Here is a 20,201-nt window from a genome sequence, read left to right as displayed (position 1 = left end):
CCCGGCCCAACCGAGCCGTACGGTGCGTAGACCCACCGCCCACCGAGCCGTGCGCGTGCGCAGACGCGGCTAGCGACTGCTCCGCGCAAGCGCCCTGGCTACTTCCGGGACCTGTCAGCCGCTCCCTCCCGGCTTCCGTCCTCCGCCCGCGCGCCCGCCGGAGCCCGTTCGCGTCGACTGACCAGAGTCCGCGAATCCTCCGCCCCGAGCCCCGGAACCGCCCCAACCCCAGGTAAGGGGCTCCAGGGGCGAACGGCTGGCCCTGCGGGCCACCACGGCCCCCATCTCTCATGGAATTCGGGGCTGTGGGGCTGTGAGAGCGGGGTTTAGGCCGCGGGGCCCAGAGCTGGGGGGCGGCCGGACCTTCTGAGAAACCAGGGGAGGGGATCAGGAGGTCCCCGTTAACCCCGTGACGTTCCTCAAGCTCCTGGGGTCCCCACTGTTACAGATCGGCCCTCTATCAAGATTCTCCACCCATCTCTCCGGCGCCCCATTAAACCCTAGTGGTACCTCAACTCTGAGCATCTGTCACAGACCATAAAATTCTATTAAAATGGGCCGATCTTCCCCCGAATGGATCGTTACGAGGGGCCCTTCTTTAGTGTCTAAGATGTTTGCCATGGGCCACCCTCCCCAACTCGAAGAAAACCTCCCCTCGAGTTCTTTAATCCCGCCCGAGTCTTAGGACACTTTTCCTCCAAATCAGAATTATGTGCTGTTCTTTTCCGGGCTCCTAGTCACTCCGTGGAGCCTTTTACTTTAGGACCAGCCAAGTTCCCATCTCCAAGCTGTCACTTTGTTGGGTGACCCTGGGAAGGTAACTTTTATGTACCACGGTTTCCTCATCCACTTGTTTGCATATTTAAACTGCTGAGAACTGTTTCTGGCCCAGGGTAAGTGTTCAATTAATACTAACTAGTATTACTGCCTATCTATCTTACTCTCCCTCTCCGGATTTGAGGACCAGAATGATAGCAGATTTATTTAGGTTTTTAGCTCCAGCCCGTTACTTAGAATACTTTTGGGAACATGGTAGTCCCTTAGTTAATTGTACTTTAGAATCTGATTATAAAGCCATCTGTTTTTATATTGTGACTTTGGAGCCTTCTGTCTACTTCAACTCAAATGATCGAAATTACCCTAGCTCGCTCCTCTTCTGTTACTTTTACCTAACCCTCTAGTTTCTTGTAGGCCCTTAGAGTTAAGTTATCTGAAATCAGTGAGGAAGGTATAGTTACCCCGGGTAGGAAGTGGGTGTAACTAATTGGTTGCTTGCTACCACAAAATATTTGGCTGATATTCTAGGTTTCCCATTTAAAGAAGGGGAAATCATTGTGGAAGATTACAGCTCATGCCTTTGGAGTCAGTTGTGGCAGTACTTGGAGCTAAATATCTAATCTTAGGTTAAAACGCATGTGCTGGATTTGCTGGCCTAGCTGGAGTGGAAACCTGTGGGCCTTGGGAGGGGAGGGTGTGGCTATCTCCTAGAAGAACCTGCTGTGGCTGGGTTGGGTCATGAGAGTGATTAAATTATTAGAAACTGGATGAATCACAGTATTGAAAAACTGAACCTAAACAGAGAATAGAAATTCCCACTTCCACAGATACTTTTAAAGGTCTAGAATGTACAGTGTATGTCAGTATATCCAAGTTCAGTGTCCATACATCAGAATGGCAGTATTCAGTGTGATCCAGGAAGAACAGGAGTGGGAGTCCCTGGAATTCTACTCTTCCATAAGTCATTTTATTTCTCTCAGTGCTGACAAAGGAGCTTGCTATGTTTAATGTCACCACCTTTTGTCCCCATTTTTCTCCTCTCTAAGCCTAATTAGCACAAAGATTTTTAGATTCCATGTAAATGCCGGTCATTGTAGAGAGTATAATTATCACCCTATGTCAGAAGTATGCTTTTCTCGGTACAAAAGTCACATGTTCACTGCATGCATTATAAACTTAACTAACATGGATTATTGTCTAGGCCTGCAGACTTAAAATAGCCACAGGATTATAAAAGAAAGACTGGTTCAGATATATGTTCAAATATAGAACTTGAGTGATTGAACAAAATTAGAAGTGTATTTTAAGAAGTAATTATACCATTGTATGACCACGTACCTCTTTTGAAAACCTCTGTCTATGGCTACACATGAAACATATGCTTTTCTTATACAGATATTCATGTGAAATTATTAGTTTGCCAACAAATTTTGTGACAGCCAACAAGATTTTTTTTTGGTTTTGACATTTCTTTTTTTTTGGGGGGGGGGGGTCCGGTCGTGGGACCTGAACTATGAGCCTGGGCACTGTCCCTCAGCTCTTCAGCTCAAGGCTAGCGCTGTACCACTTGAGCCACAGCGCCACTTCCGGCTTTTTTCTTTTTGCTTATGTGGTGCTGAGGAATCGAACCCAGGGCCTTGAGCATGCAAGGCAAGCGCTCTACCACTGAGCCACCTTCCCAGCCCTGACATTTCTTTTTTTTTATATGTTTTTATGGTAAAAATACTGTACAGAGGGAAGTCAACAAGATTTTGCTTTTAAACTAAATTGCTTTAATTAGAGATATTCGTGACAGGATGTGTTATTTTAAAGGACTCTGGGTCTAACCTGTTGTGACAGAACAGTTGGGGTAAGCATCAACTTCTGGAGAGGAGCAAGCAGTGTGCCTGGAGTGGCACTAGGAAGGCAAGAAACTGGAGAACAATCTGGGGCTGCGTAAATGACACCCAGGGCCAAAGACAAAAATACCTGTTTCACAAAAATTCACATTTCAATATTCTCCCTAGGTTAGCATGACTTAGGTAAGTGTGTTGAAATTTATCTATAGTAAGATAGAAATAACAAGCTTGGCTAGGTGTTCATCCTAGCTACTCAAGATGCTGATATCTGAGGATCACAGTTCGAAGCCAGCCCAGGCAAGAAAGTCCATGAGACTTTAAAACAAAAACAAAAAACAACTGTGTGTTTGTCTTTTCTTTTTTGGTACTGGGGATTGAACCCAGGATATTATACTTGCTAGGCAAGCACTTTACCACTGAGGTACATTCTGCTACGGTGAGACTCTTATCTCTGATTAAATACTTTAAAAAGCTGGAAGTGGCGCTGTGGTAGAGTGTTAGCATGGAACACAAAAAAAACTCAAAGACGGGGGCTGGGAAGGTGGCTCAGTGGTAAAGCGCTTGCCTTGCATGCATGAGGCCATGGGTTTGATTCCTCAGTACCACATAAGCAGGGGGGAAAAAGAAGTGGTGCTGTGGCTCAAGTGGTGCTGTGGCTCAAGCTAGCCTTGAGCTGAAGAGCTGAGGGACAGCGCCCAGGCCCAGAGTTCAGGCCCCATGACCAGATCAAAAAAAAACAAAAACCTTCAAGGACAGCGCCTATGCTCTTAAATTCAAGCCTCAGGACTGGCACCAAAACAAGGAAATAACAAAGCTGGGCTTAGAGATGTGGTTCAAGGGGTAGAGCACCTGCCTAACAAGTGCCAGGCCTCAGAGTACCACCAAAGAAAAGAAAAAGGAAATGACAAAGCTATGTGAAGAAAGACTGGTTCCCTTTTGGAAAAATTTCCTCAGTTGAGGAAATAATTGCTATTTGAGTAGAAAGAGAGTGAATTTAATTTTGTTTTTAATTTGATGAATGTTTTTCATATTCTTGCTTTTTTTTTTTTTTTTTTTTGGCCATGGGGCTTGAACTCTGGACCTGAGCATTATCCCTGAGCTCTTCAGCTCAAGACGAGCACTCTACCTCTGGAGCCACAGTGCCATTTCCAGTTTTCTGGTGGTTAATTGGAAATAAGTGTCTCACGGACTTTCCTGCCTGGACTGGCTTTGAACTGTGATCCTCAGATCTCAACCTCCTGAGTAGCTAGAATTATAGGTGTGAGCCACTGGCGCCCAGCATATTCTTGCTTTTTATCCTATGAAAAATAGTTAAACAGTAATATAAACCACCTGTGTAGTTTTTGCCTAGATTAGTAGTTAACAGATTTTTAGTTGTCTTTTTTTTTTTTGGTCGTGCGGCCTGAACTCTGGACCTGGGTGCTGTCTCTCAGCTCTTCAGCTCAAGGCTAGCATACTACCACTTGAGCCACAGATTTTTCTGCTTATATGGTACTGAGGAATTGAGCCCAGGGCCTCATGCATGCAAGGCAAGCACTCCACCACTGAGCCACCTTCCCAGTCCCTTAGTTCTTTTTTTTTTTTTTTAACCACAGTCATATTTTCTGTATTTTCTGTCCTGAACAATTGAAGTTACAGAAGATGTTGTGAGATTTTATCTGAAGCAATTCATTCATATTTATTATCTCCAAAAGCCAAAACATGCCTCTGCCTTAAGGCAATGCCATTACTATAGCTAAGAAAATGAAAAGAATTCCTTATTGTTATGTAATAGCCTCAAATCAAATTTTCCCAGTTGTATATTATGTTATTGGGCTGGGAATGTGGCTCAGCAGTAGAGCATTTGCCTGGAGTTCCAGCCCCAGCCTGCAAGAGAACAAAAAGACAAAAACCTTGTTGCCTGACAGCATATATCTTTTGTTACTGTTTCTACACAGTATAATCAAGTTTCATTTATGAGATACTTAAGTCTTCAACAATCTTCCTCTCCTGTTGTCTTTTGTGTGTATGTGTGCCAGTCCTGGGGCTTGAACTCTGGGCACTGTCTCTGAGCTTTTTTGTTCAAAGGCCAGTACTCTTATCATTTGAGCCATAGCTCCACTTCTGGCTTTTTTAGAGACCAGAGTCTCACAGCCTTTCCTGCTCTGGCTGGCTTTGAACTGTCACCCTCAGATCTCAGGCTCCTGAATGGCTAGGATTACAGGTATGAGCCACCTGTGCCTGGCTTTGTATTGCCTTTTTTTGAGGAGTTGCAGGCCTGTTGCATGCAAGGGTATTCTAGATGGGGTGACCATGTTGCCTCAGGATTAGACTGGTCTGGATGACCAAGTAGGTCAGTGTTAAAATGGTGGCGTGCACTTGCTTTTTCTTGCCTCTCCTTAGGAGCCCTGTTAGGTTAGATTACCTTGCTATTTGATAAAGAAGTTTGATCATTTATGAAGCCATGTGTTCCCCTTTGTAACTCAAGAGTGCTGTGTGGGGTGATAATCTGAGGCTGTGTACATTAGCCTGTTTCCCCCACAAACTTTTTTTCTTTTCTTTTTTTGTCATGGGGCTTAAACTCTGAGCCTGGGCGCTGTCCCTCAGCTCTTCAGCTCAAAGCTCTAACACTTGAGCCACAGAGCTACTTTCGATTTTCTGGTGGTTAATTGGAGATGAGTCTGACATACTTTCCTGCCCTGGCTGACTTTGAACCCCGATCCTCAGATCTCAGCGTCCTGAGTAGCTAGGATTGCAGGTGTGAGCCACTGGCATCCGGCTTCCCCTACAAACTTTAAACCATGGTTTGAGAGTCTACAGTGATGTTTACAATGCTAGTTCTGTTTAAATGCTTACCTTTTAAAGTGTATTCTTTTTAATGAAAGAACAATGTGTGAGTTATCCCAAACAGTTTAGGGTCCTCATAAGTTGAATACTGGTTGCCTACCATTGAAATGCTTGTTTCTGTTGCCTGTTGCAGCTTTCTGTTCTTAGAAAATACTGAGAATCATGTCGCTGCACCAGTTCTTACTAGAGCCCATCACCTGTCATGCCTGGAACAGGGACCGAACCCGTAAGTATGCTGTTGAGTTCCCTACAGTATTTGATACCTTCAGAGCATTTCACAATTGCATATCTTTTTTTTGTTGTTGTGTCAGTCCTGGGTGCTTAAACTCAGTGTTTGGGCTCTGTCTCTAAGCTTTTGTGCTCAAGGCTAGCACTCTGCCACTTGAGTCACAGCTCCACTTCCATCATTTTGGTAGTTAATTGGAGATAAGAGTCTCTTGGACTTTCCTGCCCCAGCTGGCTTTGAACTATGATCCTCAGATCTCAGCCTCCTGAGTAGCTAGGATTATAGGCGTGAGCCACCAGCACCCAGCTAGTAAAGAATTCTTCAGGGATGACTTTGGGAACCCCTTTTTTTGAAACTGCTTTTTCATTTTCAGTTGCAACATCTCTTTTTGTTTTGGTGGCAGCTTTAAGATCAGGTATTAACAGTTATGCGGTCTTCTTTCCCCAGAGATTGCCCTCAGCCCCAATAATCATGAGGTGCACATCTACAAGAAGAACGGGAGTCAGTGGGTGAAGGCTCAAGAGCTGAAGGAGCACAATGGGCATATCACAGGTAAGAGGTGCGCCCTCCCCTTCCCCGTCAAGCACGCAGCCTTTCAGTGAAGAGGCTCAGGCATTGAGCCCTGTCATTTAAAGCCATGAAACAGTTTGCTGAATTCAGGATGTAGGCACTGCACCTGTGCTTTTTTTTGCTCAAGGCTCTTTAGCTGAAAACAAATGCTCTACCACTTGGTCCACAACTCTACTTCTGAGCTTTTACTGGTTAGTTGGAGATCAGAGTCTCATGGACTTTCCTGCTGGGGCTGGCTTTGAACCACAATTCTCAAATCTCAGTTTCCTGAGTAGCTAGGATTATAGGCATGAGCCACCAGCGTCCAGCACCACTTCATTTTTAATGCATTTACATGTATGTTTATGTATTCATAGGTGCTCTTTAGTATCTTTAGTATTTTGTCATCGTGTAGCCTTTTTTACTATGTTCTGGCAGAAAAGTTGCTTCAGCCGGCTGCTTTGAGCAGTTTGGTCTAATAGATGAAAACTTCTTCTTAGGCTCTGTGGCAAGTAATCCTGGCAATCGTGCTTTGACCAGTGGTTTACGCATGTTGCTCACAAGCACTATGAACAAGTATATCACCGAAGTCATTGTTGCTGTTTTCATTGCGCTTGCTTCCCAGGACTTCATTTCTATTAGCTCTGGCCTGTTTTAAGTTCCTCTGCCAACAGCCTTATGCTTAAGAAAGAAAACATTTAAGTCTTAAATTGGAAGTTTAGCATTAGGAAATTTATTTATTTATTTATTTTTTGACGGTCGTGGGGCTTGAACTCTGGCCTGAGCACTGTCCCTGTGCTCTTCAGTTCAAGGTGAGTGCTCTACTGCTTGAGCCACAACGCCACTTCTGGTTTTCTAGTGGTTTATTGGAGATAAGAGTCTCACGGACTTTCCTGCCTGGGCTGGCTTTGAACCGTGATCCTCAGATCTCAGCCTCCTGAGTAGCTAGGATTACAGGCATGAGCCACCGGCCCCTGGCTAGGAAATATTTTAAAATATTTTTAAATGAGAAAAGGTAAAGTGAAAGATTTCCAAATATAGCCAAAAGTGTGAAATACTTTTTTTTTTTTTTTTCACTTCTTTCCTGGGGTCCTTTGAACTGGGGCCTGTTTTCTGGCCACTCACATAAAAGAGTTTTTGTTTTTGTGCCTAGGTGCTGTCCCTGAGCTTTTTTTGCCCAAGGCTAGTGCTCTACTACTTGAACCACAGCCCACTTCTGGCCCTTTCTGGTGGTTAATTGGAGATAAGTGTCTTACAGACTATCCTGCCCCAACTGGCTTCAAACTGTGATCCTCAGATCTCAGCCTTCTGTGTAGCTAGGATTACAGGCCTGAGCCATCGTACCTGTTTCAGTTTTTAAATCTGAAAAAAAAATTTGCTTTTGGAAAATCAAAATATAATTCTCTATTGGAAATCAAGAATCAAATATATTTTCTCATACTAACTTCTTCACGGGAAACAGATTTTCTGAAGCATTCTAGAAGGAAAAACTAGCCAGTACTATACGCAACACAAGTAGGGCAAACATCAAAGGGAAGACAAAGTTTGGGACATGGTCTCAGAGTTTATTTAATTGCCTTGTTTTTTTCTTGTTTCTTGTTTTTGTTTCTTTTTTGTCAGTTGTGGGGCCTGAACTCGGCCTGCGCGCTGTCCCTCAGCAATTCAGCTCAAGACTAGCACTCTACCACTTGAGCCGCAGCGCCACTTCCGGCCTTTTGTGTTTATGTGGTGCTGAGGAATCAAACCCAGGGCCTCATGCATGCAAGGCAAGCGCTCTACCACTCAGCCACCTTCCCAGCACCCCCCTTGTTTTTTTCTATTGAGAGTATCTCACTGTGTCCCAGGCTGACCTCCTGCCTCAGCCTCCCAAAAGCTGATATTATAAGTGTGTTCCACCACACCTGGATCCCACCAACTTTTAATTGGGATGCAAATGAAGTCAAATACAAGGTTGTGATTAGTCTTTTTGTTTTATGATCAGTTTCTTCTTTCTTTCTTTTCTTTTTCTTTTTTTTTTTTTTTGTCAGTCATGGGGCTTGAACTCTGGGCCTGGGCACTGCTCCTCAGCTTTTCAGCTTAAGATGAGTGCTCTACCACTTGAGCCACAGCACCACTTTCGGTTTTCTAGTGGTTTATTGGAGACAAGAGTCCCACAGACTTTCCTGTCCAGGCTGGCTTTGAAGTGTGATTCTTAGATCTCAGCCTCCTGAGTAGCTAGGATTACAGGCGTGAGCCACCAGCTACCGGCTTGTGATCAATTACTGAACCAATGAGCTCTGTTGAGACAGAGTCCCTTGTGGGACTTCCTGAGTACCAGACACTTTGCAGAGAAAGGTCCTTGTTTCGGTGTGAGGTTGTGGTGAGGCCTGGTGGTGGAGGAAGCTGTCAAGCGCTGCATTCTGCTGAGCCGGACCCACTGTCACAGCAGGTGGTGTTTGTCATACTTTCAGGCATTGACTGGGCTCCGAAGAGCGACCGCATTGTCACTTGTGGGGCAGACCGCAATGCCTATGTCTGGAGCCAGAAAGACGGTGTGTGGAAGCCCACACTGGTGATCCTGAGGATTAATCGTGCGGCCACGTTTGTGAAGTGGTCACCCCTCGAGAACAAATTTGCTGTGGGCAGTGGAGCCCGACTCATTTCCGTTTGTTACTTCGAGTCTGAAAATGACTGGTGAGCACCATGGCCCTCCTTGTGTTTCTCTCTGCAGAATCCACTCCTGGACAGCTGAGGGCTTCTTGAGGCACTGTGTGAATGCCCAACTACAGCGCCACGTTCTCCTCATTGAGGGATTTGTGGGGTTTCCTTCTAGAATCCTTCATTTCTTTGAGCATTTATTTCTTCTCCTTATGGTACATTGAATGAGTCAAATCTCACATCTTTTTTTCTTATCAAAGTATAGTTACTATGAACAACCTCTCCTCTCTTAACTCGATTATTCTTTTTTTTTTTTTGGGTCCGGTCGTGGGGCCTGAACTCTGGGCCTGGGCGCTGTCCCTCAGCTCTTCAGCTCAAGGCTAGCGCTCTACCACTTGAGTCATAGCGTCACTTCCGGCTTTTTTCTTTTTTGCTTATGTGGTGCTGAGGAATCGAACCCAGGGCCTCAAGCATGCAAGGCAAGTGCTCTACCACTGAGCCACCTTCCCAGCCCTTAACTCGATTATTCTATAGAATAATCTACAGTTCTTGTCTGTGCTGCCAGATGCTGTTTTCTTATTCTTTTTGTTTGTTTTTATGTCAGTCCTGAACTCAAGGCCTGAGTACTGTCCCTGAGCTTTTTTGCCACTTGAGTTATAATTCCACTTCTGATTTTCTGGTGGTTAATTGGTAGTAAGAGTCTCATGGATTTTGCTGTCTGGGCTGGCTTTGAATTGTGATCCTGAGATCTCAACCACTTGACTAGCTAGGATTATAGTCATGATCAATCAGCACTGCTTCTGATTTACCTTTTTTTTCTAAATTACTGGAGAATATTTATTAGCTATAAATTCTTCCCTCCACACCTTAACTAACTTTTTTTGTTGTTGGTGGTGGTGGTGGTGGTGGTTGTAGGACTTGAACTCAGGGCCTGGGCACTGTCCCTAAGCTCTTGTGCTCAATACTAGCACTCTGCCACTTTGAGCCACAGTGCCACTCCTGGTTTTTGTGTGGTTAATTGGAGATGAGAGTATCACTGGGACTTTTCTGTGGCTTTGAACAGTCCTCAGATCTCAGTTTCTTGAGTAGGATTACAGGTGTGAGCCACTAGTGCCCTGTACTGATTGACTTTTTTTTGTTGGTCATGGAGCTTGAACTCTGGGCCTGGTCACTGTCCCTCAGCTCTTCAGCTCAAGGCAAGCACTCTACCAGTTGAGACACAGTGCTACTTCTGGTTTTCTGGTGGTTAATTGGAGATAAAAGTCCCATAGACTTTACTGTCTGGGCTGGAACCCCAATCATCAGATCTCAGCCTCCTGAGTAGCTAGGATTACTGGCGTGAGCCACCAGCTGGCTTTTGATTGACTTTAAAGCAGCTTATACATAAATGATCTTTTCTGAATAGCATTGCAGAATTAGAGGATAATCTTCCAACAAGAAGTTCTACTTACTTGGTTGTGATTTCTCAATGGGAAACAAACAAATTCATAGCTTCATGGACAATTGTAAAAGAATTAAGCCAAAATTAATCCAAATTACTTCAATGTTTATTGGGTATATGTAAGAAACACTTAAGTAATTTAAGCCTTCAGGTTTTTGTTTTGTTTTGTTTTGTTTTTGCCAGTCCTGGGCTTGGACTCAAGACCTGGGTGCTGTCCTTAAGCTTCTTTTGCTCAAGGCCATGGCTTTACCACTTCAGCCACACAGCCACTTCTGGCTTTTTCTGAGTAGTTTATTGGAGAAAAGAGTTTCCCGGACTTTCCTGCTAACTTTCAGTCGCAGTCCTCAGAGCTCAACCTTCTGAGTAGCTAGGATTATAGTTGTGTGAGCCACTGGCTCCAGCTTCAGCCTTCAGGTTTTTTGTTTTTGTTTTGTTTTGCTTTGTTTTTTTGGTCAGTCATGGGGCCTGAACTCTGGGCCTGGGCACTGTGCCTCAGCTCTTCAGCTCAAGGTGAGTGCTCTACCACTTGAGCCACAGCGCCACTTCTGGCTTTTTCTGCTTATGTGGTGCTAAGGAATCGAACCCAGGCCCTCATGCATGCAAGGCAAGCACTCTACCACTGAGCCACCTTCCCAGCCCAGTTTTTATCCCAAAGGTTTAACATCACAGGAAATGCAATCTCACATTCTCTTTTTCGAAAGTGCGCCTGCTCTCTGTCAGGAAACTTGGTGCCATCTTAAACCCATGCAGGGGCATTTGTAGATCATGTGTGGATAAGCCATTGTGGTTTTCCTCTTCCCGCAGGTGGGTGAGCAAGCACATTAAGAAGCCAATCCGCTCCACCGTCCTCAGCCTGGACTGGCATCCCAACAACGTCTTGCTGGCTGCAGGGTCATGTGACTTCAAATGCAGGTGCGGACTCACAGAACCTGGCAGGCCGCATTCTTTGCAAGGTTCTATGCTAAGCACTGGCAGGGCCACAAAGATTGCAGGAGCTTGTGGTCTACAGAAAGCACATGCGTAAGTCACCAAGGTAGATAGATGAAGGCAGTAGGAAGGGCAGGGCAGGCTGGAGAGCTTGCCTTAAGTGGAGGATTAGTTTGTGCTGTCTGTTCTATCTCTTCCTCTCAACGTGTCTTTCCGTTCCCCCCCACACACACCCTTTTTTTTAGTAGTGGGGCTTGAACTCAGATTCTTGTATTTTCTAGGCTGGTGCTTTACCACTTGAGCCACACTCCAAGAGCTACTATCTTTATTTTTCAGATAGGGCCTAGCGTTTTTTTTTTCGAGGGCTGGCCGCAGACAGCAATGCCCCTAGCTATACCTCCCACACAGCTGGGGTTACATGTATGTAACCCCTGTACCCAGCTTGTTTATTGAGATGAAGTCCTGCGAGCTTCTTGCCAGAACGGTGTCAGAGCACTATCTTCCTAATCTCTGTCTCTCTTGTAGGTTTTTTTCGTTGTTGTTCTTGGTTGTGAGGCCTGAAGTTGGGGCCTGGGCGCTGTCCCTTAGCTCTTTAGCTCAAGGCTAGTGCTCTACCACTTGAGCCACTTCCGGCTTTTTTCTTTTTGCTTATGTGGTGCTGAGGAATTGAACCCAGGGCCTCATGCATGCAAGGCAAGCACTCTACCGCTGAGCCACCTTCCCAGCCCTCTTGTAGCTTTTATTACAGGTGTGAGCCACCAACCCAACCTATATACATATATTTTGATTGTGTCTTCTTTCTCTCCCTTCAGAGTGTTTTCTGCCTACATTAAAGAAGTGGATGAAAAGCCAGCCAGTACACCCTGGGGCAGCAAGATGCCTTTTGGTCAGCTGATGTCAGAGTTTGGTGGCAGTGGTACTGGTGGCTGGGTCCATGGGGTCAGCTTCTCCGCCAGTGGGAACCGTCTTGCCTGGGTCAGCCACGACAGCACTGTGTCTGTTGCTGATGCCTCAAAGAGTGTGCAGTGCGTATTTGCTTTTGATTGTTTGTTTGGAAGGTAGGGAGCAGATGGACCATGTCCATGGTGAGCATGACTGTCCCTCCCTGGAGGCACCCTGGCACGAAAAAGATGCCAGTCAGATTGCAGGTGCCAGTGAGGTTACAGACCCACCATTCTGTGACCTTTTGCAGTTTTTGTCATGTCTACATACATGCATGTGTACATGTGTGCATGCACACACAATATACATACAGACAGACATCTTTTGGCTTTTTGAGACAGTCTCAACATTCATGATTCTGCCCAACGATTCTGCCTCCCAAGTACTGGGATTACAGGCAGAGGCGTGCTGCCATGCCCAGCTCTGAAGAGGTGGCACTTCCTGGGGTAATCACTCCTTGAAGTTAGGGTAGCCAGTGACTCCTACGGACAACCTCCTGCTCTGCTGCTCATAAAGGCCCCTTCAAAATGGCAGCTTACGCTGTTCATCCATGGATGACCCACTCAAGGTGGGTCAGAGAAGAAGCTGGCTGTGACCACTGGCGTGAGTGGGCCGCCTGCTCAGCCTTGTTCAGTCTGGTGCAGAGTTTGATGCTTATTAGATGTGGGAGGGGAGACACCGGAATCCTTTTCCTGTCATGAGTCTACTGCTGCAATTTTGCCCTTGGTAGCTAAAGGTAGCTTGTGCCAGGCACTGACACCTATAATCCTAGCTATTCAGGAGGCTGAGATCTGAGGATCATGGTTCAAAGCCCACCCAGATAAGAAAGTCTGTGAGACTCTTCAATGAGCCACCAGAAAACCGGAAATAGAGCTGTGGGTCAAAGTGGTAGAGTACTAGCCTTGAGAGAAAGAGCCTTGGGGTCAGTGCCCAGGCCCAGAGTTCAAGACCCAGGACTGACCGAAAAAAAAAAAAAAAAGTAGCTCACTGCTAGAGGTCTCAGACTCTCTGGGCTGTGTGTAGTCTTGGTCACAGTAAGTCTCTCTCTCCTCCCACCCCCACTACCCTATGACTGGGAGACGTGACGCTGCATAGCCCTTCCTACCTGGACTGACTATGGATTTTGTTAATTTTATGGTTGATTTTTATTCTTACAAGGATTCCCCCTATTATAAATGTAGCTCCCTAAACTGAGTGTGGTATGCCTATAATCCCAGTTGAGGGGAAGATCCTAGTTCAGGGCCAACCTTGTCTCTTTAGCTAGGTCCCATTCTGAAAACAAGAAAAATCTCCTTAAGCTAAAAGTAAACATTACCTTCTGGAAAATTCCTGTACAGATACAGGCACTTGTCTTTCTTTTTGCACACAATGGACTGTGTGGCCATTTGTGCAGTGATTTACCTCCCTAGAGAGAGTGCAGTGTGCGATGTCAGGCTGGGGCTGGCATTGATTTCTGGGGTGGGCTGTGAATACATTCTTTTTTTTGAGGGGAGGTGGGACTTGAACTCAGGCCCTGGGCACTGTCTCTGAGCTTCTTTTGCATAAGGCTAGTACTCTACCACTTGAGCCACAGCACCACTTCGGGCTTTTTCTGTTTATGTGGCACTGACGAATGAAACCCTCTGGGCTTCATATATGCTAGGAAAGCACTCTAACACCTTTGTCCTGGCCCCCTCCCCCCTAAGAACATTCTTGCCTGCCATCAGGGAGACTCAGGCTTTACCCTTTCTAATTGTGCAAGTGTGTTTCCTTGTTCCAGCCAGCATGAATACTTCAGGACATAAAAGTCAAGTGTACCTCAACAGCGCCGCCTAGTGTTTCAGCTCCATCCCCATAGGGTCAGGGTCTCCTGAGGCCCAGCAGCTGGCGATGCCAGTGCTTCTGACTCACCTCAGGGATTGCCAGGTGTGGGGGTGGAGGCTGCACACACAGGCCATTCTGGAGGCACCTGGGTGAGGGAGAGTGCCCACCAGGGCCAGCACTCCATGGGCACTCCAGTGGGTGACAGGTGCTGCCACTGCTGCCTGGGCCAAACCTTGATGGCTAGAGGAACAGGACCATACTGTCTGTGGGGAGCCTGTCCTCAGTGGGAAGGGCATCAGCAGAGGCAGACAGAGAACTCAACTCCTGTTTCTTCCCGTGCTGGGATGCAGCCAAGGTCTCACTCCGTCTCTACCTACACCCCCAGCCAGAAGGCCTCAGCTCCTGAGGGTAGGATCACTTAGGGGGTCACTGCATGCTAGAGACTCCTGCAGAAAAGGTCAGGGGTTTTTTTATTGGGGGGTGCTGGGCCTGGTGCTTGGACCTTAGCTTTTTATTTGTTTGTTTATTGTCAGTCATGGAGCTTGAACTCAGGGCCTGGGCGCTATCCCTGAGCTTTTCTGTGAACCTTAGCTCTTTTTGCTCAAGGATAGCACTCTACCACTTGGGCCACATTTCCACTTCTGGCTTTTTGGTGATTAACTGGAGATGAGTCTCATGAACTTTCCTGCCTGGGCTGGCTTTGAACTACAGTCCTCAGATGTCAGCCTCCAGAGTAGCTAGGATGACAGGCAGGAGCCACCAGTGCCCGGCTCAGCAGCATCAGCTGAGACTGGAGCTCCTTGGAGCAGGGGCCTTTGTCATCTGTGTCTCAGGATGCACAATTGGCTCCACTCAGGGTCACGTGTTCTGTGTTCAGGGTCTCCACTCTGAAGACCGAGTTCCTGCCTCTCCTCAGTGTGTCCTTTGTCTCAGAGAACAGTGTCGTAGCTGCTGTGAGTATCCCCTGCCCGCCGTGGGGCCCGCTGTGATCTGCAGAGCGGGCGTGGTGATGTCCTATGACCCTGCCCCCTGGGCATTGTGCTGAGGAGTGGGCAGAGGTGGTCTCCTCTGCCCCCACTCACTGACCTCTCCTATCAGGGCCACGACTGCTGCCCTATGCTGTTTAACTACGACGACCGTGGCTGCCTGACTTTCGTCTCCAAGCTGGACATCCCCAAACAGAGCATCCAGCGCAACATGTCAGCCATGGAGCGCTTCCGCAACATGGACAAGAGGGCCACCACTGAGGACCGCCACGCTGCCCTGGAGACACTGCACCAGAACAGCATCACGTAGGTACCGCCTGCCTGGCTCCTGGGTCATAAGACAAGTGGTCACGCCTGTCATGCTAGCTACTGAGAAAGCTGAGATCTGAGGATCACTATTCAAAGCCAACCCAGGCAGGAAAGTCCGTGAGACTCATCTCCAGTGAGCCACCAAAAAGCCAGAAATGGAACTATGGCTCAAGTGGCAGAGTGCCAGCCTTGAACACAAAAGCTCCAGGACGGTGCCTAGGCCCCAAGTTCAAGCCCCAGAACTGGCATGCGTGCGCACACACACACACACACACACACACACACGCACACACACACACACAACCCACCCAAGTGATCAAGTGAACTATGTGTGGCCTTCCCTGTCCTTCCCTCAACACCCTGCAAGAAACACAGCAGTGATGGCTCTAGGCCCTTCCTGACTTCCGAGTTCTGATTTACACCTCATGCCAGAGGGAACCACCGCCACCCAGTCCTACTATCATCATAATGGTGCCGCATGTCCAGCAGGAGGGGCATGGGGCCTGATCCTCACCAAGTGGGTTGAGCATGGGAGGAGACCTTCCTGAGTGACCTACATCCTGTGTCACAGGCCTGGAGTCACAAGCCCTTCCAGAGACAGATCTCAGCCCCCTGAGTAGCTAGGATTACAGGCATGAGCCACTGGCACCTGGCATAACTAGGCCTTTAATATCAAGAGACTTTTATTATGGTGGTATTGGCAGGAAGAATAAAGGAAACTTCTGGCTTTTTCTAGAAAGGTGCTTTTTGTTGTTGTTGTTAATCACGGGGCTTGAACTCAGTCAGGGCCTGGGCATGGTCCCTGAGCTCTTTTGCTCAAGGCTAGCACTCTTGTCACTTTGAGCCACAGTGCCACTTCTGGTTTTCTGGTAGTTAATTGCAGATAAGAGTCTTGGATTTTCCTGCCTGGACTGGCTTTGAGCAGCGATCCTCAGCTCAGTCTCCTGAATAACTAGGATTATAGGTGTGAGCCACTAGCACCAGACTTAGAAATGTAATTATTAAATGTAAGTTGTGCTTCATGTTCAGCAGGATTTAAAGGAGGCTGAGAAGCTGGGTGCTGGTGGCTCATACCTGTAATCCTAGCTACTCAGGAGGCTGAGATCTGAGGATTGCGGTTCAAAGCCAGCCTTGGCAGAAAAGTCCATGAGACTCTTATCACCAGTTAATTACCAGAAAACCAGAAGTGGTGCTGTGGTTTAAGTGGTAGAGTGCTTGCCTTGAGCTGAAGAGCTCAGGGACAGTGTCCAGGCCCAGAGTTCATGCCCCACGAACAACAAAAAAATTAAAAAGTTAAAAAAATATATACAGCTGTGTTGAAAAGTACAAACTGAGCTTAAGTAAAACCATATTGTTGGTCTGGGAAGGTGGCTCTGTGGTAGAGTGCTTACGTCACATGCATGAGGCCCTGGGTTCAATTCCTTAGCACCACTTAAACAGAATAAGCTGGAAGTGGTGCTGTGGCTCAAGTGGTAGAGCACTAGCCTTGCGCCGAACAGCTGAGGGACAGCGACTAGGCCCAGAGTCCAAGCCCCATGACTGACCGAAAAAAACCACACTGTTCGGGCTGGGAAGGTGGCTCAGTGGTAGAGCGCTTGCCTTGCATGCATGAGGCCCTGGGTTTGATTCCTCAGCACCACATAAACAAAAAGAAAAAAAGCTGAAAGTGGCGCTGTGGCTCAAGTGGTAGAGTTCTAGCCTTGAGCTGAAGAACTCTTCAGCTCAAGGGACAGCACCCAGGCCCAGAGTTCAGGCCCCACGACCGGACCCCCCAAAAAAAAACACAAAAAAAAACACACTGTTGAGATTTCTCTCTGGAACCAGTTAATTCACTAGTGAATTTCTTACTTTTTCTGTGCTAACTTGAGGGAAGCAGTTCTCATCTCCTCTCTGACACTTTTTGGTGAAAAGTAAAAGAAACTCTTGCATACTGGATAGTCTACTTTTGTTCATAGGAATTAGAAATCTTAAGCCAGGTATGGTAGCATAAACCTGTAGTCCCAGCCTCTGGAGGCTTAGAGACATGAGGATAGCAAGTTTGAAGGCAGCTTGGGCTACATAGAAGACCCTGTCTCAAACAAATTAAAAAAAAATTAAGTACAAACAAACAAAAAAAGAGAGATCTTTGCTAGTGCAGTGTTGGCACCTTTTTTCTGTTAGGTAGCTGCGCTCCTGTGGTAGTTTTCTGCTCTGCATTGAGGCATGAAAATAGTTCAGAAAAGCATGGTGTGCTGGCTGGGCCCGGCAGAATGCTCCACACTGAAGTGTGAGTTTCATAGGATTTTCACATCATGAGATAATGGTCTTTTCCATTTTTTTCCCAGTCATTTAAAAATGTGAAGGCCATTGTCTGCTCTCGGGCCGGACACAGTGGCCATGTGTGCCTCGTTCACTGGCCCTACCCTGCGGCTCAGAGGAGAAAGAAAGAAGGAACTGTCTCAGTTGTAGGGCTGGCTTTCTTAGAGCTTCCCACACAATGTCTCTTAGCTGCTTAGCCCTAGGGGTGGGGCCTAGTGCTGAGTCTGGGGCCTTTGGGGGCTCGGGCTGCCCTATAGGGTGGTTTCAGAGTTTTGTCTGGAGCCAGTTGGATTTCACTTAACATGTAATCATGGAAGAAAATTCTTCCTGTGTCTGTCTTTGCTGTTGGCTTGCTTTTTTTTTTTTTTTTTCATTTTCTTTTATGGCACTTCTTGGGTTTGAACTCAGAGCTTTGCCCTTGCCAGCCAGGTGTTCTGTCTCTGAGCCACGTCTCAATCCCACGAAGTGCTCTTTATTTGCCTACAGGGTGGCTCCGTCATCCCTGAGGGGCTTCTTCAAGCCACACTGCTTCATACTCCACTACGTTCCCCTTGAGGATTCAGTTTTGTCTTTCCTACATACCTGGCAGTGAAATGCTTTGGGGTATCTTATGAGTTAGATCACTGTGGCCTAACATTGCTGGACATGTTACCATTTAGAGGGTGAAAGACTGGTCATAAGTCAAGCATGGTGGCGCCTGCCTGTAATACCAGCGCTTGGAAGGCTGAGGCAGGAAGATCATTGAGGCCAGCCGGGGCTACAAAGTAGCAAGAGTTTATCTTCAAAAAAATAAATGATAATAGAGAAATTAATGAAAGGAAAACGGATCATCTCCTTAAAGGGCATGTACACTGAACATGGGGCTCGTGTCCACCATGCACTACACCATCTCTTATTGCTTTTTTCCAGCCAAGTGTCTATCTATGAGGTCGACAAACAAGATTGTCGCAAATTCTGCACTACTGGTATCGATGGAGCCATGACCATTTGGGATTTCAAGGTAAACATATCTCCTTTGTGTAGCAACTGTTCCCCAGACAAATATTCCTCATTTTGTGAAGTGGTGAGCTCTGTATCCACAGAAGACCAAACTGCTACAGTGTGACTGCTTTAAAACCTGAGCAGGCCAGGCACTGGTGGCTCACACCTATAATCCCAGCCGCTCAGGAGGATGAGAGCTGAGGATTATGGTTCAAAGCCAGCCCAGGCAGGAAAGTCCATGAGACTCTTATCCCCAATGAACCACCAGAAAACTGGAAGTAGCACTGTGGCTCAAGGTGGTAACTTGCCCTGAGTGAAAAGAGCTCAGGAACAGCGTCCAGGCCCCGAGTTCAAGTCCCATGGCCAACAACAAAAAAAACTCTGACCATCTTTACCAGAGGGAACCCCCACTGTCCGTGGGGTGAGAAATACTTTCTGACACTGACAAGATCCTGAGTGCTGCTGGCAAAGCAGGCCCTGCCCTGGCCACCAGCCTGCATTTTGGTGCCCAGCTGTACTCTACGGTGATTAATATAATTAACACTAAAAGTCTGCCAGGTGTCGGGCACCATGCTAGTGATCGGCATCTGGAGGTGAAGGGGTCCTTGACAGAGCGGGGCAGGTGTGTCACACATGGGGTAGGGCCGGGGTGGTGAGTTGAGAGAGGACAGGACGCATGGTCCTGCCCCACACCCCAGCCATGTCTCATCATCACCGTGCTATGGCCCTCTGGGAATCTTGGAACCCAAGATGGAGCTGGAGAGGAGAGCTGTGGGGACCAGAAAGAGAGAGAGCGCTGAGGGCATGGGTAAAGTGTGTGCGCACCCAGCCAGGAGAGGGGGTGAGGACTCAGTGACGCACCTGCAGGGAAACCACGCTGTCCGCTTGGGGATTGTGCAGTGGACCCCTAGGAGGGACAGAGCAGGGCTGGGACAGTGAATGGCAACTCCACCATGTATGGCATAGCACAGCTTCAGCCCGCTGTGGCTGAGGGTGCGGGCTGTGCACAGCTCTGGGGGCGGGGCCTGGTCCTGGGGAGGGAGTGGGACTGGAGCACGGTGGGAAGCCAGTGCATAGTCCTGCAAATGATCAGTGAGTGTCTGTCTTCCACCTTTCTCAAGACCTTGGAGGCCTCCATCCAGGGCCTCCGGATAATGTGAAGTGAGGGCGCCTCTGCCAGCCGCAAGAGGACCCGCGGTGACCCGGCCCGCCGCCCGCCGCGCGCATGAGGGTGAGGACGGCCGCCCAGGAGCACGGAGCACGCAGCCCCGTGTGCGTGTCTGTGTGTGCGTGTGTCTGTGTCTGTGTGTGCGTGTGTGAGCACAGCCGTGGTGGATGTGGTGGTTTTTAATGGCAGCAGTGAGTTTTTCATCTTGTTTCGTGTTTGCTATTTCATTCCATTCTTGACCAAAGCTTCTTTTAGTTTATTATGGAAACGTCACACTAACTTAAAGAAAAGAGGAGGAAGTATGTTCGTTGTCTGCTAGAAAATGAAATAAACATCCTGAATGTGCTTTTGGTTTTGTTTTCTTATACGCTGCCGTTTTCCTCAGAACAAATGTGGGTCAGTTCCTCATTAGTTCATTTTGAGGGTGGGATCTTAAGAGTCCAGTTTCGAGGTTGCACTGTCCTGTGGGACTGTTGATTGTGGGACGCATTGA

The 20,201-nt window shown here is 47.4% G+C and overlaps 1 protein-coding gene across 1 annotated transcript; it reads left to right on the top strand.

Moving 5' to 3' along the window:
• Positions 1-121: 121 nt before the first annotated feature.
• Arpc1a (actin related protein 2/3 complex subunit 1A) lies at positions 122-20,054 on the top strand. The gene is made up of 10 exons (XM_042686866.1): positions 122-232; positions 5,575-5,667; positions 6,115-6,219; positions 8,667-8,889; positions 11,099-11,206; positions 12,034-12,246; positions 14,844-14,919; positions 15,065-15,258; positions 18,469-18,559; positions 19,662-20,054. Exons 2-10 carry the CDS (start codon positions 5,604-5,606, stop codon positions 19,698-19,700), a joined length of 1,113 nt encoding a protein of 370 aa, XP_042542800.1. The 5' UTR covers positions 122-232; positions 5,575-5,603; the 3' UTR covers positions 19,701-20,054.
• The last annotated feature ends 147 nt before the right edge of the window (positions 20,055-20,201 follow it).

The sequence above is a fragment of the Dipodomys spectabilis genome, unplaced genomic scaffold (genome assembly GCF_019054845.1).
Source record: "Dipodomys spectabilis isolate Male_0828 unplaced genomic scaffold, ASM1905484v1 ptg000098l, whole genome shotgun sequence".
NCBI classification, from domain to species: domain Eukaryota; kingdom Metazoa; phylum Chordata; class Mammalia; order Rodentia; family Heteromyidae; genus Dipodomys; species Dipodomys spectabilis.
This window is presented reverse-complemented; position numbering and strand designations above follow the sequence as displayed.

Coding starts and splice junctions, on each gene's coding strand:
- Arpc1a (XM_042686866.1), top strand. CDS start 5,604: ATGTCGCTGCACCAGTTCTTACTAGAGCCCATCACCTGTCATGCCTGG. Junction 8,890..11,098: donor TTCGAGTCTGAAAATGACTG/GTGAGCACCATG, acceptor CTCTTCCCGCAG/GTGGGTGAGCAAGCACATTA. Junction 12,247..14,843: donor GATGCCTCAAAGAGTGTGCA/GTGCGTATTTGC, acceptor TTCTGTGTTCAG/GGTCTCCACTCTGAAGACCG.